This window comes from Manis pentadactyla, chromosome 18 (assembly GCF_030020395.1).
Source record: "Manis pentadactyla isolate mManPen7 chromosome 18, mManPen7.hap1, whole genome shotgun sequence".
NCBI lineage: Eukaryota > Metazoa > Chordata > Mammalia > Pholidota > Manidae > Manis > Manis pentadactyla.
The window spans coordinates 28738122-28763039 of record NC_080036.1 but is presented as its reverse complement, the minus strand read 5'-3'; the positions used below and the strand labels follow the sequence as shown (position 1 = coordinate 28763039).

At 50.7% G+C, this 24918-nt stretch overlaps 1 protein-coding gene across 7 annotated transcripts in view; it reads left to right on the top strand.

The window, feature by feature from the left end:
- Positions 1 to 24918, top strand: part of CPEB1 (cytoplasmic polyadenylation element binding protein 1) — a 101395-nt gene that overhangs the window by 72586 nt on the left and 3891 nt on the right. For 3 of the 7 annotated variants that reach the window (XM_036931917.2, XM_036931915.2, XM_036931922.2), the window contains exons 3-9: positions 4807 to 4995; positions 16101 to 16327; positions 18023 to 18275; positions 20179 to 20292; positions 20605 to 20709; positions 21474 to 21610; positions 24361 to 24559. In XM_036931917.2, the coding sequence (XP_036787812.1) occupies positions 4842 to 4995; positions 16101 to 16327; positions 18023 to 18275; positions 20179 to 20292; positions 20605 to 20709; positions 21474 to 21610; positions 24361 to 24559 (1189 nt within the window). In that variant the 5' untranslated portion in view covers positions 4807 to 4841. Of the gene's footprint in view, positions 1 to 3917; positions 4194 to 4261; positions 4444 to 4806; positions 4996 to 16100; positions 16328 to 18022; positions 18276 to 20178; positions 20293 to 20604; positions 20710 to 21473; positions 21611 to 24360; positions 24560 to 24918 lie in introns of those variants that run through there. The other 4 variants (XM_036931920.2, XM_036931918.2, XM_036931916.2 and 1 more) reach the window with 4 other exon arrangements.

Below are 24918 nucleotides of genomic sequence, written 5' to 3'. Positions count from 1 at the left end.
CGTGAGCTCTGCCACCACTTGCCAGTTCGTGGCCCATTTCAAGCTGCCCACAGAAAGCCACTGAGCACAGAGATGGAGACGGGCCCAGAATCAGCATGAGCAGCTCCTGGCCCTGCTCGGGAGGGATCTATAGGGTGCTGGGTGAGGCAGATTCGGGTTGTGGCTTGGGAGTAGTCAGAGATTGGGACAAGATCCAGTGTGACAACTGCTCCTCCTGTTCCCTCTGCCAATTGTCCCCACGCCCTCCCCTCCCAAGCTCCTGAAGGCAAAGAGACAAGAGTTAAATTGCTTTTTCAACATTTATTGACAGCGTCATTGATTAATTAGGAGGGTCTTGTTCGTTTCCTTAGGATGGTGGCATTCACAAGATAGCGGAAAAACTTCACAGCGGGCAAAATCTTACTCACATGGTGAACTTGCGTGTGTTTTTGCTATTTCTGCACCTCATAGTGTTGTGACGACGATAGCACACTGGGGGGAATAAGAGAGCCGGGGGATTTCAACATGAGCCGAGCCCCCAGCAAAGCTCCTCACCTCTTCTTCCCCGCCTCTGGCAGCATCGCCTCCTTCCTGTTATTTCTTGGTCTCTGGCTGCGGCATCTGCTCTGTCTATATCTGCAATGTATATATCTGGCCATTGTGCCAGGTGGATTCGGTCTGGGTGCTCAGAGCAGGAGGTACCACCTTAGCTGAGCCAGCCAACCTGTAAGCAGGTACGGGCTATGAGCCAGGGACTGGCTCCTGGGCCTCTTATAGACATGGGAGCCCCCTGGGCCTTATGAGGTCACAGAGGCCAGCCAGAGTGGACCCACCTTCTGCCCATATATGGGCATGTGGGAGGCCCTTGGTGGGCAGGGCGGGGCCTTGATGCCCAGGGGCCTCCATGTCACCAGCTGAGGGGAGACCAGCTGGCCTTCCTGTACAGGGCAATCTCACTCATCCAGGGAGCTCTCAAGTAAAGTATTATTGAGCACTGACTGGGGGCCAGGGTCTGGGGGAGGCCCTGGCATACAGTGATAAATAAGGCAGACATACTCTGCCTGATAAAGTTTAGACTCTAACTTGAGGAAACATGAATGAAATAACAGCACAGAATAATTGTGTCAGGAGGAAGGCCCTCCGGGGCTGGTGCAGAGGTGCCACCCTCATCGAGGGCCCACGCTTCTGTGGTCTGCCAGTTCTGTCCTCAGCACATAATCCAAACTCTGGGCTGCCGTGCACAGTTGCACAGTTCTGTCCTGCCAAAGCTTCGAGCCAAGGGACTGAGTGGGGACTGAAGTCCAGCCTGGGCTCTGCCTGTCCAGTTAGGCCCAGCACCCACAGGTGTGTTGCTGCACACAGCAGCAGGGTTTTAGCTAATTCACCTGCTCAGTGTCTGCGAAAAATGTTAATGAAGAGGAGTTAGAAGTTGCGGGTTAAGTCAACTGAAAAACAAGTAAGACTCAAACAGGAAAGAGAGGATGGCAAAAGACATAATATAAATAAGCCTTATTTTGGATATCAAAGAGAACACCAAACCTAGTGGACTGAAGGATTGGTGAGAAGGAGAATTGAAAGTTCATTGGTTCCAAATCATGGCGTTCTTAAAGGTCACCGAGGACTTCGGACTTCATCCTGTACACAACGGAAACCCTGGGTTTTTTTCAGTATAAGAATAATATGAAGAAACGAGTGTGATGAAGATTAAGTTGTCAGCTGGAAGAAAGAAGTGCAGTTGCTGTTATCTTGAAGTGTTGATCAAATACTGTCATTCAGACCTGAGGAGCCTGGACCGGAGTGGTGGCTATAAGGCAGGAAACAACAAAGAAGTCAATAGACAGAATGGATTATGTGAAGGAAAAAAAGAAAAGCCCAAGACTGCCAGAGTTCCAATCAGCAGGTCATGGCAACTGGGCTTCCTTAAATTTTAGGACTAATTAAAACAACTTTTATAGCAGGTTTTTATTGAGCAGTGGGGAGAAGTTGCACTGGAAGCCTCTAGCCAGATGCCATTTCAATCGTCACATAACTAACAAGCCCTTTTGCATCTTTTAAATCTAAGGAAAATCTTTGAATAAGGCAAGCATATTAAATTTTAATTTAGGTTCAAAAAAATAATAATAATAATACTTTATGCCAGATATGGTACTAAATACTTTATATAATCCGCACAAAACACCTGAAAGGTAGCCGCTGTGGCTACTTTACAGACGAAAGTTAGCTCAGAAAGGCTAATTTGATTGAGATCACACCGTAGCAGACCAGGTGAGCAAATCAAATCTATTATACTTTTAAAACTACTTAATTTTCCCAGTCTGCCACACTAAGGGATTAACGGTATGGCCTCCACTGACTTTGGGATCCAGTGAAGGACTCCTACAATGACAGTGAAAGCTCTTATCTGGAAGAATGGAATGTAGAATGTCTGGACAAGGATGATGGTGATGTCCGCAGTGGGGATGTGGGCAGTGAAGGCAGAGGTGTACTGATTAGGTCGCCAGGCTCCTGGATGCTTGTGGCCATTTGTTCCTGGATGTCCTTAAAGGGACCTGCTGCTCAGGCCTGGATGGGAGGGTCATGGTGCTTGTATAGATCAGTACTACACAAACTCTGTGCCTCTGCTGGGAATCTTGTTCAAATACAGCTCGGTTCCATAAATCTTAGGTGGGGCCTGAGATTTTGTATTTATAACAAATTCTTAACGATGCTGACACTGCTGATCTTCACACTGTACTCTGTATAGTTGATGATGAGACTGCCTGGGGCATGAAGGGAGCCACATAACAAACACCTGATTTTAGATGGGGAAGGGAAGAGTTGCTTCGAGGCATGGATGCTGTGATGGGGTGGGCGGGAGGGACCATGTTGGTGGCTGGTGTAGGGGACACGCTCTTAACCCCGCATGGTTTCAGAGGATGCATTGTCTTTGTGATTAGTGCATATGGATCATTTAAAAGTATAACCTTTGTTTGGGGGAAGTGTGGACTTGGAGAAACAGGAGGGGGTGGTCTGGGTTGAGGGCGACACCAGTGTGGATGAGTTCTTACTCAGCCTGGGCAGAGTCGTGGTGAGAATTTGACAAACACAGACCGGTAGCAAGCAGAGTATCTAAGGCCAGACAGGAATAACGTGGATGCATGACACAGCAGCAAAGCTTTATAAAAATAAAAAATAAAAAAACCCATGGGAGGAGTCCTACCCACAGACTGGCCATTTTTCCCTCGAGGCCGTGCTGCGTTCCTGTGACCATAAGGGTTTACTGCAGGAGGCTCTGGCCGTCTGTGCCTGAGGCTGAGGCTGACAGCATAACCCCTTCTGCCCACCTCAGACCCTGTCCTGGGCAGTCCCAGGTGTGTATGTTTCCCAAGTCTGTTGACCGCTTCCTGTAACATGGAGAACAAGCAAGGTGGAGGGCTGCCAGCCTGGTCTGGGTGTGAGCAGCCTGCTCCTGGGGCTAGGGCCTCTGCTCTACCCTCTTCTGAGTTAGAGCCTTGCACTGAAGGCCATGTGGAAGGACTGATGTGGGAGAGTGCGCTGACAGAGGAAGGAGCAAAGGTTCTAAAAGCTCTGAGCAGAGCTCTACTGGCTTCTGGATCTGTGAGGGCCCCAGAAGTTCTGAGCAGCACCCCTGAGATAGGGCCCAGGCACCCAAAGGCCCCACTGATCTCTCACCTGGCCAGGGCACCTCCGAGAACCCCCAGAAGGGCAGGAGAAACTGTTGTCAGAGCTGGGTGATATGAACTCCGGAACGTGGGGTTTCTAGTGGGGCATAATGCTACTTCCGAGACCGTTTCTCTTGTTCTGGTCTCTTTGGGGAATGTTTCCTCAGTCTGTGTACAGTGGCAGAAGGGAGGGGAGGAGCTGGGCCTGATATGTCTGCCTGCTCTGATGCCAGTCCTGCTGGGGTGAGGGGGCTGGTCAGGGCAGAGCTTACTTCAGTATACCTAGAGCAGCCTGGTGACATCCCCACCCTCTACAAAAGCTGACCCCTTTTCTGTGTGCTGAGCTGTTCCAGAGGAGCCGGGAGCGCCAGGAGCCATCCCCAGGGTCCGAGTGTATGGTGTTTTTCTGGAGGTCGCCTGTCTCTTGGTGGTAAACACTGCTGTGGCAGGGCACCACTCAGGCCGCTGGAGCACACGGGTGTTTGCGGGATTGTGGAGCTTTGCACTGGGCTGCAAAACCAGGGCTTGAGCAAGCAGCTGGAGAGAGTCCAGGTCTAGAGTGTTTTTGGGTTTGGGGGTGGAGAGCAGAGGGAGGGGAAGGGAGGGGCAGGAGGGCAGAGCTGCACAGGCAGGCAGTCTGCTGCTTTGGCTCTGCCGTCCACGGAGAGGACCTCATCCGTGCCTGGGGGCCGCCGGCCACCATTGCTGAAGATAGGAGGGCGCTGCCTCGCAACCCTGCCTTCGCAGCAGCACTGCGCCCGGACTGTTCCAAGTAGCTGTTGTTGTAGCTTTTCCCTGGGAGGCAAGTCTCCTCCCTGTCGTCCCCTCCTGCCCTCCCCCTTCCGTGAGGGATGGTGCCGCTCGCTGCTGCTCGGCTCAGCCGGCTGATGTCACTGGCAGCGGGAAGCATCAGCAGCCTGATCACATGCTGGCCAGTCCGTAATGCAGGCGGGATAGGGGTGTGTGTGTGGGGAGGGGGCTGTGTGGAAGCTGCTCTAGCCCCAACGCCCCCAAAAGTGCAGAGGCAGCGGCTGTAGCATCCGGCCAGCTTGGATGTCTGGTTCCTGAGCCTGGGGAAACTATTATTAATAATATTTCTTGTTGACAATACGAGGGAAAACAGCCCTTAACTCTGGCGTTTCTGCTGTCCTCCTGTCCAAAGCAGACTTCCAGGACTCTGAAGAAGCAGTTACAAGAAGGATGCTTTTCCCCACCTCTGCGCAAGATTCTTCCCGTGGCCTCCCAGATGCAAATGACCTGTGCCTTGGCCTGCAGTCCCTCAGTCTCACGGGCTGGGACCGGCCCTGGAGCACCCAGGACTCGGATTCCTCAGCCCAGAGCAGCACACACTCGGGTGAGTGCCAGAAAATGAGTTGGTTGGGGGAGGGGATGCATGGGGCGGAGAGCGAAGATAACCCCAGCAACAGTTGTTCTGTTCCCTTCGCATCACCCCCCACCCCGTACAACACGGAGCTGTTTTGCAAGAGATGGAAATGCTGGCTTTGAGTGTGGCAGGACAGATGGTTGCTCATGAAGGCAGGCATGGCTTTTCCACTTACCCTGATAAATTCCCTGGAGTTGTTAGTCTGCACCTGGGGTGGCCCTGAGAAGGGTCCCCAAGGTGACAGCCTTATGCAGAAAAGATCCAGCCAACCCTCTAGTGCCTGGGCCTGTCTTGGAGATGATGAAGCAAAACACTTTAACGTGGGGGAGGGGACTTAAGGGCTGATTGCTGGATGTCCACATTCTATTTCTCGTGGCTTTTTAAACTGAGGAGCTATGTATGAAGGGTGGGTGGTCCCTGGATCACCCCCCAGGGGAAGAATTTTAACCTCCCATGGGGCTGGGCGATCCTGGGATGTTAGAATTGGCTTCGCATAAGGTTAAGAGCCTTGATCCTGGAAAGGGGTAGGTAGGACAGGCAGGGTGGAGTGACTCTTTTCCTGTCTTTGTGTTAAAGGTAAGCAGGTAGATGAAGGAGCAGCCACTCCCCTTCAAAGTCCCTTGTCATCTTGGGAGGAGTCGATGGGGACAAAGTGGAAGGGGCTTCTTGGCAACCCCTCAAACTGCTTCTGTGATACCTCCCCATTTATTTCCCTCTTGTGGTGCAGGGGAGAGGGTTGGCCACTCCAAGTCTTGGAGAATTCAGGAAGCAATATGAACTTGAGAAATATTATAGGTATTTAGTATACTCAAAATCTATGTGCTTTGCTTTATGTAAATCATATCTTAATACATTGGCAGCAGATACTTTAAAAAACGGAAAGATGTGTTGGGGGCTGAGGGGGAGGGCAGGGCGGCCCCTGCTGTTGGTGCTGACAGTGGGGTTCACAGAGCCTGGCGTCCTTTCCTCCCCCACTCCAGAGACTGGCATTCATGGCAGCAAGGTACTGTCGTGCTTATTTCTCTGGCCTCCACCCTATTTGGCGCAGGTCCCTTTTAGAACGTTTTGCAGAGCCTGGACGGTTGTGTCTTGGCATTTTAATGCCCAGTTGTTTCGGTAAAATCCCACTTGGGGAGAAGGGTTGGATATTTTTTATTTGGTGTGGGTAGGGAAGATCTTTGCCTTAATTAACTACCTCTGGGTTAAAGTGGAGTTCTTGAAGTATTGGCCTTAGGCTGACTGCTGTCTTTCTGGAAAAGCTGGTAACTGTCTTGTACCCCTGGGCGAGGAAGTGTGGCGTCATGTTGGTGTCCTCCGCCTGGAGGCCGCAGTGGCTCTCTCTGGAGTGCCCTGGAGCCGTCTGGGGGCCTGAGGAGCTGACCTTGTCCTCACTCCCACTGTATCAGAGCAGAAGCCAGAAGAGCTCACCGTAGGGCCCATCTGGCTGCTCGGGGTTTGACAGGGACACTATCCTCGCTGGTGTCAGGTTGGGCGTGGCTCTGTTTCCTTAGCTAGAAGGGTCCTTCTGCGGTCGATCACAGCAGAGAAATGCAGGAGGGCCCGGCTTAGGACTTGGAGAGCTTGGTCTGAAAGTTACTGTGAAATCAGGCTGTAAGAAAATTAGCTTGAATCCAGACATAATTTCCCCAGCTTCCCGAAAGGTCTGTGCTTGGGGCTTTTTGTCTCTAAAGTGAGGATGAATTTACTTCACCACCTTCCATCTCAAGCACTTTAGTGATAAATATTACATGATTTTGTGGATCGGGGAGGGACTGCAGTCTCTGGCCTTAGCATTCATAGGGACCAGAGGGTTGCCCCAGTCATATGAGCTGACCAGGGGCAGAGTTAGTGTGGGCATGTCCTTCTGTCCAGGGGTTGAGGATGCGCTCACCCCTGGTCCCCATGTTGTCCTTGGACTTTGAAGCTGTGGTGGTGGCCATCTCTCTTCTTTCCCTGAGCTCTGGGCCTTTTGGAGAGCCCACATGGGATACCACGTCCTGGAGTAGGATGCAGCCCTCCTACCAGCCAGCTGCAGTGCCAGATCATGCACCCTTGCCAGTAATGCGGGAACAGGCAGCCCACATTCCACTGCCTACACCGCCTTCCAATCTAAAGACCAGCTCGTTCAGTTTCTTCAGAGAGGGAGGGGGAGTGTCGGTGGTTCCGGACAGTCCGGGTCGTCGTTGCAGACAGCCTGGTGCCCTGCTGCCTCTGCACGGAGCACAGGATGCTCGCTTCCTCCTTGGGCTCTGCTCAGGGATATGCTGCCGAGGCACCTGCAGCTTTACATCTGGCCATCTCCTACCACTCTTAAGTGTTTAGTGGTGTTGGGGGCAAGGTTGGAGATAGCAAGGCTCTTGACGGAAAATGAATTCATTCAACAGATGTTGAATACTGGCTATGTGCCAAGCACTGTGTTTAGGCACTGGGGGTACATCAACAAATAAATTGTCCATAAAAACCTCATGGCTATCAAGGGAAAACAGATGAGTAAGTATACTAAATGCAACACGGTAGCTGCTGTGGTGAGGGCTTTCATTTTTTCCCCTAAAGACTTTTTTTGCATTGGGACAACTTTTTATTGGCTTCTCAGCATGAGACTGGTATGTGGGGACCTTTCTCGGGGGCTAGGGTCCTTCTGCTATGAGGGTTTCACAGGCCCCAGAGGCCTGCAGGAAGACCCTGGGCTTGAGTCTGCTTTTGAGAGTTCTGCCTGCAAAGCCAGCATTGGTTTGAATATGACACTTTGTGGGATCCCTCCCTTCTAGACTCTGCCCTGAGGCCTCACCTCATGCTGGGAAGGAAGCCTTTCAGGGAAGGATAAATGTTAGAAGTGGGTCTTTCTCTGCGACCCCACAGTGGCATGTGTCTAGGACTACCTCTGTCCTGCTTGCAGTGGCCCAAGTCATGTGATGGACCAGCAGGGTTGTGAAAGCTATTCTCCACGTCCTGGGATGGGGCAAGGTGACTAATGACCACCGTTCATGGACTGCTGCGTATGCTAAGTATATGGCATGATTTTAATGTTGCACGGTCCTGTGGAATGGGTGCTATTGTTGTTCCTCTCTCAAAGGTGAGGAAATAGTGAGGCTCGCAGAGGCTGTGAGGTGCCAGTGACACAACTATCAGAATTCCAACCCAGGTCTTTCTGGTTCCCGAACTCTTGTGCTCTCAGTTACTCTATTACGCCTGTGTTCTATGACCAGAGAACCCTAACATGTTGGATGAGAACACGTATGTTAAGGTATCTCTATACAGCTCGGGCTATTCAGCCAGACGGGATGCATTTCCTTGCTGTGGTCCCTGAGATTCTGTTTCCCTCTCCACCTGGAGTCTCAACAGCACCACCCAGTACATTTGCCTCCCTGACTTCTCCTGGCGACTCTGGACGCAGCATTACTCAGCATGGAGTGGGGTGCCTGAGAATCTGCTTCGGGGGACCTGGAAATGAGGGCTCCTAATGAATGGCTTGTACAGAAGCCCAGTGGGCTGACCAGATGCTCAGTCTGAGGGTGCTAGAGGACGGGTCCTGCTTCTCCCGCTCTCCTTTAGAAGGCCCTCAGGGATCGACCCGTTCGCCCTCTCTGGTTTCTGCCCTGACTGCTACCCAGGAGGTATGCGTGCCCCGTGCTGTGTCCCGTGGTCTGGGGTAGATCAGCCTGGGCTCAGGGGCATCTTCAGCATTTGGCTCCGTCTGTGCTTCCGAACAACAAAGTAGGGGTGGGTTCCTCCTCTGGAATGCGAGCCTCCCGGGTCCAACCAAGGATGTCCGCCTGGACCGTCTGGCCTCCACGATGCTGCTCCCAGCGTGGAGCACCGTGCTGGCTCATGGCTTTTTAATAAGTATTTACTGAGTGAATGGTGAGTGCTGGGCTTTATCCTGCATATTTTTGAACTGCAAAGTTCAGACAAAGTCTCTCCCATCCCTCTGTCTCCTACTCGTGTGGATCAGCTGGATGGACAGATTATCCAAAGACCTTTATCTCTGAACCTCTACAGCTTCTAGGGCATGACGGTGCATTTACAGAAAGTTCTTGTCATTCACTGGGGCATGGGCTCTCCTGGGGTCATGTAGTCTGTCGAGGACCAGCTTCAGTGGGGAGGGGGCTGGGAGGCACGTGACAGTGTCACCTTGGTGAGAGGCGAGTCGAGGTGGTGGGTACGGGGCCAGAGTGTGTGTGGGCCTCGTGTGGTGCATTGTTTTTTGGGTAGTGACACTTGTCCAGTGATCAGGACTGGGGGAAAAGGCTGTGTGGTACCACCTTGGACCTGTGGGCCCTGCGGTTGGTGGAGGGAGCTGGGCTTAGAAGGTCACCAGCAAGTTGGGGTGTGGGGCAGAGCTGCAGGGCTGGGGTTCCCAGTGGGAAGCTGTCTGCTGTGCCTGGAATGAGTGCTGCCTCCCCCTCTGACCTCTCCACCTTCGGACAGATTGTGAGCGAGTAAACCTAGAGGCAAGGGCTGGGATCGGAAAGAAGGGCTCCAGGTGTACAACTTTATACCGTGGGCTAGAAATACTTGCCCCTGGCCTGGGTTTTTCCGTGACCACTCCCAGTGGGTAACAGACATCTGACTGCTCTGTCTGGAGCCTAGGCTCTCTCCAGACTGCGCTCACGCTCAGACCATGTCTTGCGGCACAGGCATCTGGTGCCATTGCTGCTGTCACCATCAGATGCTAGGTGCCTTTGTACTCCTGGGGAGGGCTTCGGAAATTCGAACAGTGACTCAGCTTTAAAACCCACAGGAGCTGGCATGGAAGGGTGAAAGTGGAGAAAGTTAACAATCAGTCTAAAAATATTACTGCTGATTTGGTCTCTTGTACCCTATGAGGCAGCATTAATAAGCTGGAAGCCTCTGCCAGGTCGTCTCCTCCCCGTGCCTTCCCTGCGAGCTGTCTAGCCGACGCTGATCCTGCCAGCATGTGAGTGGGGGTGCCGCTGCCCCAGGAAGGGCACCCTGGTTGTCTTAGGCACTCAGTTTAGAGGGTATGGCTTTGCCATATGCTTGTCACCAGGCTGGAGGCGCTTGGTAAACAGATGCCTGTGACCCCTGCGTTGGGGAGGTCAGGACAGGAGCAGCAAAGAAGTCAGGGCCACAGCGACCACTAAAGGGCGGCTGTGGGACTCCTCTCCCACACGCCCCATGCCCCATAAGCCATCTAGGTTTGTATTTGACATCTGGCCTGCGACATAAGGGACCTGTCACTTCCACTGGAATTTAGGTTATGTGGCTTTCCAGGGGCTGCTTCCCACTGAAGTCAGGAATGAGGGACCCATGGAGTGCCCCCTGTCCTGCCCTCCCCTTGCTCTCCTGACCCCTTGCTGATGGGAACTAGTGCTGCTCATTCAGCAACCTTAGAATAGGGGAAGGATGGTGTCATGGGCTGAACTGGGAGCAAGAAATTTCCATCTCTTGAAATGAGGTCCCACCTTCCCTGGGAGCGTAGTGTGTCTGCTGCTTTCCTTCCTTTGATCTGTAGGTACACAGAGAGCTGCCTAGCTGGGCTTGTGTGAAGTCGGACTGTAGAGGGACAGTCAGGCTGCTCGAGGGCACCTGGGCGGGAGCGACACTTCCCAGAAACTCGGCTCCTTCTGGGGGTCGAAGGAACATCAAGCCTCCTGGAATCTAGGCCTCTTGATTTTCTTGTCTTCCTGTGTCCCCTAGTCAAACCCTTTCTGTATCCTTGACCTCTTCCAACTTAATATTTACAGGAAATTAATGCTTGGAGGTGCTGGCATGACCCAGGTGTGTGGGTTCTGGGACAGCCTGACTTTTATGCTTCTGTGGGATGTCACCCCCTCTCTGGGCCGTCAGTGCAGCCCTTTCCCCTGTTGTTCTGTGGGATGGGTGTGGGGTTCAGTGAGGTGCTCTTCCTGCTCCTTGGACTCGGTGTGGACATCTGTGTGTGGCTGTGGGGACCCGAGCAGATTCTGGGGACGATAGGACAGGGGAGGGCGACTCCTCCATCCCGCCCTCTTCAGGCCGGAGTAGCTCTCTTCAGCCTGCATCTATATATGTTTACTTCTCTTTGAAGAAAGTATTTGAAGCTAGTGGAATGGTTAATTTTTAAAAAATTTGATGTGTCCTATCTGTACTTCTCTCAGCACCTGTTTTGGGGATGGGCTGGGTAGAGGTGAGCTAAGGTTTTTTCCCCCAAATTCTGAGTTGCCTCTGAGTCAGCATTGTGTCCGTGAGTTGAATAACCTTCTGCAAAGAGGATAGCTCCTCAGTAGCAGACTGTCTCTATAGGCTGACAGCCCCTTTCTTCCAAGGCTGTTCAGCAAACACTGACCACCTGCTCCCTGCCAGGTGCTGAGCTGACTGCTGTTGGAGTGGTGTGGGTAGTGTGCTGAGAAGGCAGAACTCTACACGTGTGCCTGCAAATATGGCACAAATATATGTGAGGCTTCAAAAAGCCTGTTTAAGGGAGAATTATTTATCCTTATATGACAGAGACCCCGAAGGTACTCCATTACCTCGATTACCATTTTTCCCCTGGGAATTCTAGTTTCAACTGCTCAATTTCCCTTTCCTGGTTAGATCAGTTGCCTTGAAAGTAGCAAAGAAAGTCAAATGGGAATTGACTAGTTTTCCTTCATGTCATTAAAAAAACACTTCTGTTTGAAATAATTTCAAATTTATAGAAGTTATAAAATTATATAAGGAACACTGTATTCCCTTTATCCAGATTCTCCTGTTGTTGACATTTACCTCATTTATTTGATCATTTGCACATTCCTCCCCCTACTTCTCCCACTCTAACTCTTCCTCCCTCTCTATATGTATACACACACACACACACACACACATTTATATATTTATACACTTGTATAAAAAAATAAAATTTTTCTCGACTGGTAAGAATAGATATATTCTTACGTTTACTCATACATAACAAAACAGTTGTCAACTTCAGTCAGTTTAAAATGGATTTAAACCTTTCATTAAGCTATTGTTTGTGTCCCAGTTTTGTCACGAGACCCAGTCATGTCCTTCATAGTGTCTTTTTCTTCTATCTGAACAGGTATCCACCCTAAGCAGCAGACCTGATTACCTTTTTTTTGCTCAGCATATAAGCTTACAAAGTTCGTAGTTGTCTTGAATGTTTTTCAGTGTTTATCTTGTTCTGGCCTTTGCTTTTCTGGAAACTACTATCCCAGCCCATATCCGTGCCCCTCTTCTTACATTCTTCATTTGTTCCTGGGTACTGTGTCTCCCCTCTCCTTCACCCCGTCCCCCTCCCACCAGTATTTTCAGAGATAAGGCTCTTTGAGAAATGTCCCGTAGCCTCCTGGGTTGGTTTTTCTTCTTGGGTGTTAGTTACCATTGTGCTGTAAGAGCTATAGTTTTTAAGTCAGGGAAAATTACAACAGGTTTTTGGGGTTTGGTATGGGGAACTGATTAGAAACTGAAAGTAGCAAGCCTCTGACTTTTCTGGATTAAGGCTTCTCAAACTTTAATGTGCACACTCATCTCCTGGGGGTCCTGTTAAAATCAAGAGTCTGATTCAGAAGGTCTGGAGTGGGGCCCAGGATGCATTTTTAATGAGTTCCTCCAGTGGCAAGGCTCTAGAGAAGTTATAAGCCCTGGATGAATTAGATCCCAAGGCACTGACCTCTGGTAGGTGAGATAGCTTGTCAATAGTTGATGGTCTTAAAGGAATTGAACAAAAGAGAGGTGCCAAGAATATGAAGACAAGAAGATATAATAAAGTCCTGAGTATTAAAAAAAAAAAGTAGTGAACAGTGGTGTATCACAGAAGGTAAAGCTTGGAATCGGGAGGAGTTGGGTCCTACTCTGCCACCCACTAGCTGTCACTCACACAAACCCTTGCCCTGGGGGCCTTGATTTCCTTTTGTTAAGATGGGGTAGTGACACCTGCTTCTTAGGATTCAGTGAAGATCGTTTACCTGACTAGCTGGCAGTGTCTGGCACATGCTAGGTGCGCAGTGAATGGAAGTTGCTGTTCGTGCCTGGTGGGGGCCGGGCTGAGCCAGTCCGGACGGTAGAGCGGATGACTGACTGTGAACTGTGAGTGCCTAGGAAGTGCAGGTCACTGTGGCCAAAGTGGTTGTTGGGCATATTATCAGGTGAGAGGAGTGCGACAGGCATGATTCCTGGCTCTGACCCAGGAATTTGACAAGGCCTCAAGATACCTTTGTGGGCATGGTTAAAAAAATAAATTCAGGTTAGTTAAGGTAGATGGATTTGTGGCTGTAGAACAGATACATCAGCACAGTGTGAGTGAGAAAAGTGGTCTCCAGTGGCACCATGTTGCTTTTTGACCGTTTCAGATAAACTTTTTTTATATCTTGGGCGAGGACATAGTTTGATAGCCCCTATTTAACATCTTTGACATCCCCAGGCACAAGCCCTGGGGCCAGCTGTCTCCTCTTGCGCATTTCTCCCCAGGCAGCTTTATGCTGTGTCTTCTTGGAGTTCCTGACAGTGCACACTTTTCCGGGATTGACACACTGCCCTGTACGTCGTGTGTCGCTAGTGAACGCGTCCTCGGCCTGCCACGCCTCACCTGCCACTTACCTCACGTTCATTCCTTCTGTCCATCCTTCCATTTCCCAGTCCTTCACCTTCTCTGAGGCTCTCAGTATCTCTTCTTGTTGGTTTGTTGTGGTCACCGTATGGACGGCCTACCCAGTACCGTAGATATCATGCATTCCATCCCAGCCACCTGTGGTCGCACAGCCTGCCCTGCCCTGCCCTCCTCACGGCTTGGCCTTCACTGTCCCACCGCCTCTTGTTTGTCTTGTCTGCCCCTTCATTCCACTGGTAGCTGTTGGCCCGTTCCAGCTGCCGGTGTCTTTCCCCTGGGATACACGACCCATCCTGTTGCTGTTGCCATCAGCTCTATTGCCCCATTTCCTCTTCACACCCTCTTTGGGAAGCATCACGGCCCTGTGTGGGTACAGTTTCTGTCCAGGCTCCTGAAACTGAGGAGGCATCTTTGAGCCTAAGTCGGTGCTCAGCCTCTCAGCTGGCCTCCGGCCAGCCTCCGCCACCAACCCCACAGCAGCTCTCGAGTGTCTCCCAGTTATCTTCAGGGTAAAATCTAAATGCCTTAGCTTGGTTTGCAAACCCCTTTATGATTTGACTGCTGCCTCGCTATTTGCTTCCTAAACTTGTTTTTGGAAAATATGGAGAGAGAAGAGGCCTTGCAGGGCCACACTGCCATCAAAGGCTGGTGTGTCTGATGTAGTGGTTTTCAAGGTGCTTTGTGCAGGTTCTGCAGCACCAGGGAGAAGGCTCGGATGAGCCTTCACACCTGCCTTTTCAGGGTGAGCTCCAGGAGCTTTGATTTTGGGTTTCATTGAGGCAGGAGTTTGTCAAGAGCATTTGAGCAGTTTGACAGGGATTGTTTCTGATGGGTGTCGGAATCCAAGCACTGAGAGATGCGTAGTTTCAGTGTGCAGGTGAGTGCTTGTGCTTGGGAAACTGCTTTCAAAGTCCTACTTAAAGGACATTTCCTTAAAAGGCAAAGGAATAAACTAATAAGCTCCTTACCGGTATGGTGCAGCCCTCTCTGGCCCCTGGTGCACACATGTAATGGACTGGCCGGAGTCAGAAAGATGGATCACACCAAGTGCAGGCTGGGCACGACGGTGCAGGCTTCTCAGCACTGGCAGGGATGCAGAACGGAATCCCCACTTAGGGAGACGTGACAGCTTCTTTAAAAATTGAGGCTATTTCTGCCACAGTAAAATAAACAAACATATCCACAATATCACCCACACTGAAAACAGAAGTTAAGGGTGTGCCTGCCTTGCCTTACTGAAAGGGAGGCCCTCTGTCTGAAGGAGAGCAGGCGGTCTGACCTTGTGCACACGCTCTGTCTTGAATGGTGTATATGTCCGAGCCCTGAAGGCTTTCCCTTTGGTTTCACGCCTGTAGAGTCGTACTCCTCGGGACGCACCGCATCCCCACCAGGCATCCATACGGACTTTCACACAGTTACTAGGGAGGTAGAGCCTGTCCCAGCCTCCCTTTACTGGGTGCTATCACCTCACAGATGCTTTGAGGTGGATGTTTTCCCCTTCCTTCAGATGAAAAAAAAAAAATCAGATGAAACACTCCTTTAACCTCGATGCCGTGTGGGTCCGTGGCAAAGCCCTCTTACTCCTCAGCCTCCTGCCTTGCTGTGGAGCCCTTAGGTCCCCAAATCCAAGTGTGGAAAATATTTCTCTCTTCTGCTGTCCACTTTACCTCTCTTCTCTTTTCTGACCTCTGCTTCCCTTGTTTTTGATGTTTGATATTTAAATATTTGTTGTGTGGTGGGTATTACTCTACTGAGAACTTCCCATATGCTATCTCAATCACTGAACCCTGACGGTTTACAAAACAGTTAGTGTTCTTCCCAGACTGCCCTGAGGAAATGGAGACCCGCTGCCCGGTGCACACAGCCACAAAGGGGTCGGACCGAGGGTTTTTCCAGGTTTGTCTTGAGCCAGAGCAGGCCTAACCACATCATTCTGCTTCCATGCTAAGTGTCTGAAGTTCGGGGCTATGCAGAAGAAGATCTGCAGATGCTAGAACTTTGCATAAAGAAACTTCTCAGATGAGGCGGCATGCCTGTGCTGTACCAGACTTCTGGGCAGTACGGCATGAAATACATAGTGTCAGAAAAGTGGGAGTTCTTCTAGTACACGTTGGCAAGCAGGAAGTGTATGATTCGGGCTTCCTGGTTGTGTGGAAGGTGTCTCCTGGGGCAACATGGGCCATGTGTATCCGACATTAACAGCAGCTGTGCCTGGGGTCCTGGGCATGGAGCTTCCCACTTATGGCACCAACCCTTACACCTGGGTAGCCGAGGGCAGAAATTATGCTGGTGCCCTTACAGCAGGGATGCTGTTCTTCAGCATCCTCTCTCTGCCTCTAACAGCCCTGGGGGGTCAGTGTGCGCCCCAGGTGTGCGCCTGCTCGTTACACCTTGGCTGTGGGGCTCTCCTACTCTTGGTGGTCTTGCCTCCAGGCATCTTGGTGGGTGGCTGTAGGAGGAAAGGGAGGGGCTCTCGGCTGGGAAGAAAACTAAGAGGACATGAACCTTCCTTTCTTTTTCTTCCTAGTACTGAACATGCTCCACAACCCACTGGGCAGTGTCCTGGGGAAGCCCCCCTTGAGCTTCCTGCCTCTGGACCCCCTTGGATCTGACCTGGTGGACAAGTTTCCAGCACCATCGGCCAGAGGATCCCGCCTGGACACCCGGCCCATCCTGGACTCCCGTTCCAGCAGCCCCTCTGACTCAGACACCAGTGGCTTCAGCTCTGGATCAGATCATCTCTCAGATCTGATTGTATGTAGTTTGCTGGGGAGCGGGGCGAGGAGAGTGCGCGAGCCTGAAGTGGGGTGATGTGCACCAGAACCAGGCTGGAGATGGCATGATGGGAGGAGTGGAGCCTGTCACAGGCACATGCAGAGCAGGACCAAGGATGCCTCGTGTACCCACTGAGCAGTGCGCTCCGGGACTGAGCCGAGGACCATCTTTATATAGTTCAGAAGCTGCTGAGAATCAGTTAATTTTGAAAGTGAATATAGGCGTCCTGGCAGTATTCTGTTTCTTGACCTCTACATGGTTGTTTTCTTTAGCCTATAAGCAGTACCACTTACATACCTTTACATACCGTAGCTCAAAATTTGTAAGTGATGATTTTAAGGATCATGTATTAGCAGTCAGCAGTGTCCTCCAGATTCGTCTGACTCTGGCTCCTGTATTTTTCTCACTGACCCCTACCAACTCTGAGTCTGAGGCCATGGTGCGTCTGAAGTCCTGAGAGTTAGCTTGAGCATCTCGTGTCTGATCTGCAGCTGGGAGTGAAGCGTGGCCCCCAGGCTAAGTGCACTTGGCACGTGGGTTAGGGTAGATGAGGAGTGAGGGTAGTACAAGTAAACATGGGGAATGGCAGTGAGAAATGACCCTAAAGTGAAATAGTTTTGGCTGCCTTCTCAGTCGCTTTCTCTCCTGCCAAATCCTCGGAACTGACTGTCCAGTGAACAGAAGGGCTGCTTTCCCTACCTGCCTCCCATCCGCGTCTGGGACTGGCGGCAGTGGCTGTGCTTACAGCTTCCCGTTCATGGCGTGACCTTTTGGGGCCCACCTGGTCCCCTGTCAGCCTGTCCTGCAGCGTGAGCACCGGCCTTGGTCCGCCCACTGCCCCTTGGGTTTCTCTGTCTAGGCTGCTTCTGGAAGGCTAATGCGGGTCCCTTTGATGCTCTGGGTTGCAGTTCACTCCCCTCTCAAATGGGGTTAGATTAGGTGTTTATTCTTCCATTCATGTTACTTTATATGGGACACAGTCTTGGACGTTTACCTCATGACTAGCTGTACTGTTTGGGGATTTCGTTTAAAGAACTGTCTCAATACCCTGCCCCAAGGATTAATTGGGGAAGGGAATGACAGACCACTTGCAGAAGAGGAAACAGAAGCAGTATTTGAACTTGTGGAAAATACTGAGTCATTGTTTTAGTTTATTTCTTGATAATGTATCATTTTTATCCATTTTACAGTTACACAAATGAATAGTTTTTACATTATGAGTTACATTCTTGACATAAGCTTAGATGAAACCTGTGTTCTCATCCACTTGATAGAACACAGGACCCTCAGAAAGCATTCCACATCTAGGAATCTGACAAGGATAGCACAAAATAAGAAGCACCTTGAAGTTTTAATTTATAATTCTGAAAACTTAGAAAATATCTAAATGTTAACAGCAGGGGGAAATAGGTCAGTGAAATATAGCTTGTTCCTAAATAGAATATCACATATTAATTATGGTTATTTTAGAAAACACTGGGAATATGAAAAAAAATATCCAATTGGGGAGAAAAGAACTTGTTTAAATTATAGTATAAGGACTGCTAATCTTAAAAATGCGTAGGAAGAAAGTCTAAAAGAAAATATATCAAATTTAATAATTTCTATGGTGGAATTACTGTTTTTATAACAAAACTGCCCTTTAAAACTTTTTTCTTCCTTTTCTTACCCCAGTCTAGCCTTCGAATTTCCCCTCCTCTGCCCTTCCTGTCTCTGACAGGGGGTGGTCCCAGAGACCATTTAAAGGTGGGGGTCGGGTCCCGGATGGACCAAGAGCAGGCTGCTCTGGCGGCAGTGACTCCCTCGCCAACCAGTGCATCAAAGAGATGGCCAGGAGCTTCTGTGTGGCCATCCTGGGACCTCCTCGAAGCTCCCAAAGACCCCTTCAGCATAGAGAGGGAGGCTAGGCTACACCGACAGGCTGCAGGTGAGTGTGGCACTGGGCATGCATGAGGCCTGAGGCCTCGTTCTGAGAGCAGAAAGCAAGTGACCTTGCACAGACTGGTGAACTGTCTAGAAGTGGACTTGGTTGCTTGTGAATCACTGGATCTGCAAAGAATGGTGCATTCTGTAGAGAAAGCATTAATGGGTACAGGCTCTGGAGCCTCTCTGAGGCCAAACAGAGAGGAAAGCGGCTGTGCAGTGGGGGGTTGGAACCGGCTCTTACTGGTGCTCTTCTGTGGACGAGTCTCTGTGCTGCTGCTTTTCATCCCTTCATGGGTGGGTATCTTCAGGAGAAGCCGTGGAAACGATGCCCAGAAGTTTGTCTGTCCTCCTCCTGGTTCAAAGACGCGTAAGATACAACCCGTGCTAGAGCTTTCTTCCCCAAGGCTTCCTGATGGGTATGCATTGGTGTGCACTGAGGGATGCACTGGGCTAGGGCATCCGTTTGTCTGCCTCTAAGGGAAGAGATGCCCCCAGGTGTCCTGGTTTCTCAGGAACTCTTAGCTTCTGTCATTTAAATAACCTTAAATACATGCGGGATCTGTTTTTCATCGTTTATTTAAATGAATTATATAAGCCATCATTTACTGATGCTTCAGGGAGATGCTCACTGGCTGCCGTTTTTAAGGCTCTAGAGTTGATGAATAAGTGATGTTCATTTTTGTCATCCCACTTGTTTCCATAAGCTTCAGTGTGTCTGTCTTTCTGCTTACAGAGCTTTGCTCTTATTCGCGTGATGGTTTTGGAAGCCCATGTTTGTACTGTCCCTAGTGCTGCAGTTCTCCTGTGAAATGACATTGCCGTGCTTTTGGATGAGACCATTATATCAGCTTCTGGTTCTGCTCACCAAATATTGCTGATGGTGCCCAATTCCTTGGAGCAGCAGCGCATTGGGCCTGTGCCTCTTGGGGAATGGCCTCTGTGTCATTGTACTGAGTGAAAATGCTTTGTTCCATGGGCTCTCTTCCCCAGTGCTGGAGGAGAGTAAAATGGGCAAGAACTAGCCAGTCCCCACCAGGGCCAGTCTCTGATCTAGAAAGGCACAGACGAGTGGGGACAGGATTCAAGACTGATAGGATGCTGAACTGGTCACTAGGAACAGAGAGGCCCCTAGAAGTTATCAGGGAAGTCCACAAAGAAGCTAGTTTCTATTCTATACAGCAGGAGGGGTTTCTTAATGAGGTGTTTGAGGTGTACACATTGATATACACTCAGTACAAGCTTCAAAGTAGGTGTGGACAGACTTGTGTTTGGCATAGATAGGAAGCTGAGGGGTTGGGGGGAAGCTGCGCTCCTGCAGTGTGGACACACAGGAAGGCTCAGAGTCTGTTCAGGTGTGTCGGGGAAGCTCTGGTGACGACAGAGCGTGGTTCTGACTTGTGGAACAGTTGTGACATTCTTGTCTTGTTGGGTTACTAGTTGTGGTTTTTATTGTCAGTGTCCTAACTTAAGTGATTGGTGAGTTCAGAGTGAAGACAGGGAAACAATAGGATGTTCCTATTTAAACATTTTGGGAGAAGGCCCATTTGGACCAGTAAGCCAAAATTGCTCAGTTTACTTCAAAATAACTAGAAATTTAAATTAGTGTTGTAAGCAGTGACTGAATAAAATTACTTGGTGGTTAGCATATCAGTTATATGTTTGAAAATAGCTTGAGTTGTAGTGATCTTTATGCTGCACGCCTAGTGTGCGACCCTCAGGTTTAGTAGAGACAGAACTAGTGAACTGGGCTGACTTGGCCCGTGGGCTGTGAGGTGTGAGGCCTCTTGCCTTTCAGAGCAGCCAGGCTCAGGCTGTGGCCCTCTGGTTCTCCCTGGACGAATTCACCCCAAGAAGGACAGTGACCCCGTGATTCTTGGACCCTGTCTCTCTCTCTTCTGCCAAAGCTGTGAACGAAGCGACCTGTACCTGGAGCGGCCAGCTTCCTCCCCGGAACTACAAGAGCCCCATCTACTCCTGCAAGGTGTTCCTAGGAGGGGTTCCTTGGGATATTACGGAAGGTGAGCTGCCTCCCAGACTGGCGTCACTGATTGGAGGTGGCACATGACTTTCAGGAGCATGAACTTGGACTTGAGGCCAGTGGCTGGACCCCTCCCTGAGCCCGGGGTGTTCCAGGAGCAACTGAGAAGCAGGGCTTCCTAGACACCCTCTGTGCCCTTGTGTCTGGGGCTGACACTCGTCACCTGAGACCAAAGGCCGATTCTAACTGTTGTCAAGGGGAGTGAGTCTGGGCCAGTGCAGGCGACCCTGCGCTTCTTGGGTCCTGGGGGATGTTGCCCCTGTTTCTACCATCCTTCCCCATCTCTTTGCAGCTGGATTGGTTAACACCTTCCGTGTTTTTGGCTCTTTGAGTGTGGAGTGGCCTGGTAAGGATGGCAAGCACCCCCGGTGTCCTCCCAAAGGTAATATGCCTAAAGGTAATACAGACATGGTAGGAGCTTTATTTCCTCCCTCGTATGCACGTGCACATGTCACAGCTGCATGCTGGTAACAGGGTTTTGTGCACTCTCGATCACAGGGCTGAACTGTCAGCACTTCCCTTCAACTAGCACATCCTTGTGTTTCCTCTGGGCTCATGTCCCTTCTGTCCAAACTTCCTTGCACAACTTCTCTCCAAACGTGAACCCCAGCAGCTTTTCCTCTCAGAATACGGTATTTGAACATCTTTCCTTGACTGACCTAATTCTAAGATCCCTTTGGAGACGGCAGGAATAAAGATCAGGCATCTGATTCCTCACTGGTCTGAAATGAGATCCCTTCCCTGTAGAAAGGAGCAGGTGCTATTTTCACTCTGCCCCATCTTCACTGAAAATGTTCCAATGAACTGGACCAATGGTCTCACTAGGCTTTTAAAGCAATACCTCTGTCCCCTGGCAGACTGGTCACAGATGGGCATCTCCCTGCCCATCAGAATGCCTGGCTCTGCCAACCCGAATGTGCCCTGAGTTCTGGGCTGGAGAGCTGTGTGGTTATGAAGGCGTCCCTGTCCTCTCTTGCCAGGGTGGGGCTGCTGCCTTCCTCCCTAGGTCTGGGCCTCCATCCACAGGACTTCTCAGGAATAGGAAAAAATGTCTTACAAATGAGGCCACCTCTGTTGGAGGAGACTCCCTGCTTCAAAACCAAGGCTGAGTAGTAGCCGCTTGAGGGACGTTAATGCAGTTTCCCATTTCATTGGAAACAGGGTATGTGTACCTGGTCTTTGAAATGGAGAAGTCTGTGCGGGCCCTGCTGCAGGCTTGTTCTCGTGACCCACTGAGCCCAGATGGCCTGAGCGAATACTACTTCAAGATGTCCAGCCGCAGGATGCGCTGTAAGGAGGTGAGTCAGCGCAGCGCCCTTCTGGGTCAGGGTGACGGGCATTTGTGGCAGTGCATTTCCTGGGGATGGTTCCCCGAGATGGGTGATCACACAGGCTGCAGGTAAGGATTCCCCCAAGGTGAGGAGGCAGCTTTTCTTGCTCTGCCGTCTTACAACAAGATCCTCCCAAATGTAGTTTTAAAAAATGTTTGGAGGCTTAATGGTATATCTGTGCTCCTGCCCATGGAGATCAAAACCCTTATTCTAGCCAGCATTTCTGTCCCAAACCTCTTGTCTTAGGCATGAAGTTGAAACAGCAGCTTTGTCTGCTTGGACTTAACTGATGACTACAGTTGCTTCTGGGTCCTGCCCTCGGGCTGCGCTCTGACCTCCCAGGCCCTCCTCGCGCGTCCATCTGTGGAGCACCTCTTCCCTCCAGTCAGGGCTCACTACGTGTGATTAGCTCTTGTGTGCCTTTTCTGTGTCCTTAGCATCACAGGTTTCTAGAATAGATTATCCCTCCGGGAACCTCACTGCATGTGGGCCCTGTATCAGATCTGCTGAATCAGTTTGAGTGAGTTTAAGAATTTCCAATTTAAATAGCCTCCCCAAGTAGTTTTCATAGATGGTGTTTGAGAACTCTTGTCAAAGGAAGTTTTAAGCTCGGGAATCAGTGTTGTGTTTAAAAATCTGGTTCCAGATCATATCACTTTTGTGATACTGGACTAGATATTTAACATATCTGAAACTTCATTTCCTCATCTGTAAAATGGGGAATTGAAATGTCTTTTTTAGTAAAAAGATGAGCAGTTGCCAGGGACTACAGGGAAGGAGGGTGAGCAGGCAGAGCCCACCAGATTTTCAGGGCGGGGAAACTACTCTGACTGATACTCCAAATGTGGACACATGCCACACATTTGCCAAACCCACACAGAATGTGCAGCAGGCCCAGGGTGAGCCCGGACGTGAACGCTGTGCGTTGGGTGATAATGCCATGTCACTGCAGGTTCACTGCTGTGACCAGTGTACCCCTCGGGGGTGCTGGTAGTGGGGAGGTGGTGCATATGTGGGGGGCAGTGCACAAATGGGAACTCCGTGCTTTCAGCTCAATTTTGCTATGAACCTAAATCTGCTCTAGAAAGTAAAGTCTATTAAAATCTGTAGGGTAATGGGAAAATGCCCATTTTATTGAGATGGCCCCATCAGAATTAAACAATCCATGTAATGAGCTGGCTCTTTGTTTCATAGATGTTTCCTGGTGTGTGTCCACGGTTGTCTTAGTGACAGGTTAAGGGCCTCTGGCTTTCAACAGGGACCCACAACACTACCCTCTTCTCCCTGTGTGGAGCTCATGCAGCCGTCCACCTTCCTGTGTCCAGGACTCAGTGACCACGCTCCTTCCCGTCTGTGCTCTCCCAGTGAGAGGCTGCCGCAGCCGCGACAGATGCCACCCTGCCCGGGGCCCCTGCTGGCAGCTTGCTGTCCCCCTCCTCATCACCTTGCAGTGGTTCAGTCTTTCTCTGATGCCCTGACTGCAGCTGCCTGGGTTCGCCTGCGTCTCTGATGGCTTCTCCGTGTCCCTCTCCCGACCACTATAGTCAGCGTCTGACTCCCTCCTCTCTTCTTTCCCACAGCAGATGAATTACCCACTTAGCCTTAGACTCGTCTTTCTAGTTTCATCTCCTACTTGAGCCCAGCCTTCCTGTGGAGACTTTGGGGTGTCTTGTAATCCTAAACTCTTCTGTTTAGTGTAAGAAAAAGCTTGGTGGTCTCCAGCCCCTATAGACTAAGACTGTGATACTTCCCCAGGGGAGTGGGAAGAGCGGGATGGGGTTGCTCGTCTTCCAGCTGGTGCCCTGCCAGGTGCTGCCCCCAGGCCACGCCACTGTCCAGGCCTGTAATGCCTCAGTCCTGATGTTTCCTCAGGTCCCACCTGGCCCAGGCACTCTGAATTCTGCAGACTCTGCTGCTGGAGAATACTGGTCTTGGCCTACCCTGTGCCCACTGCCACCAGCCTTCTCCAGGCTATCACTGCCCTTTGAACTAGTTTTGCTGGAAATCTCTTCCTGCTTTGAGACTTTTTTAAAAGCTCTTTACCTATATTCATCTTCTGAAAACACTCATCTTCTGCCAGTTCCTTCACTGTAGAGTCTCCTGCCTGCTATGCCAGGTCTCGTTGTAGGCTCAGGATTCACAGGCAGGGGCCATGTTCAGCTCCTGCCCTGGTGTCGTGCTGCTCAGCACAGCCTCAGTGCTGTGTGGGTGCATTCATGCCACCTCCCCATGTGTTCCCACGGCTCCTGGCACAGCCTTGGATGTGCACCTCGAGCCAGTAGTATCTCATCCAAATACCTCAAGCATCCCCATCCTCTGTCCAGTCCATGCCCTTTAATTTCTCTATAAGTCCTTCCTGTCCAAGGATTCCAGACCATGAGCTCCATTTATCATTGTCCGTGGCTTATCAGGACCACATGGATGAAGGTCGTGCGGAGTGCCAGGTTCCTGGACGTGACAGCTGGGTGCTGTTTTCTTGTTCTTCAGGATGAGTGACTGCTGCTCTACCACTTACTTTCACCAGTTAGGACACATGGACCCAGAAAAATTCAACACCAGTTGGGTGGGGGTGTGCCTGGGACTGGGCGATCATACCTTCTCACCCACCGGATGGGCTGCAGCAGCCCCCCTGTTAGCGTCTGTAAAGCATATATCTCACCACCTGAGTCTCTCTCTGGCTACCTGCCAGGGCTGATACACCTTTGGGTGGTTTTCAGGTGCAAGTAATCCCCTGGGTCTTAGCTGACAGCAACTTTGTCCGGACCCCGTCTCAGAGACTCGACCCCAGCAGGACTGTGTTTGTGGGTGCCTTGCACGGGATGCTCAATGCTGAGGCCCTCGCTGCCATCTTGAACGACCTGTTTGGTGGAGTGGTGTATGCTGGGATTGACACGGATAAGCACAAGTATCCCATTGGTGAGTGTCCCACTTCTGCATGGCAAGCTGGTAGCCCCGGGGTCTTGGTAGACCGAGATTGTGAGGTTCCCTGTGGGAGCAGAGAGGGAGGCCTGATGCAGATCTGCAGATGACATGTCCCAGCAGCACAGTGTCTTTCTCTACATAAGCCAGCAGCACTGACCCTGTTGTACCCACCCTCTCTTCCCACCTCCCATGAAGGGGAAAATCAGATAGGAGACCATGGGATGTGATAGGAGCTGAAATGAGACAGGAACTTTGGTTGGAAGCTCAGAATTCACAGCCAAACCAGTGTGGGGTAGACAACAGGTAATATTTCATTGAAAGGCCAGGACTTCCCTGAAATTGCCCGATTTTCT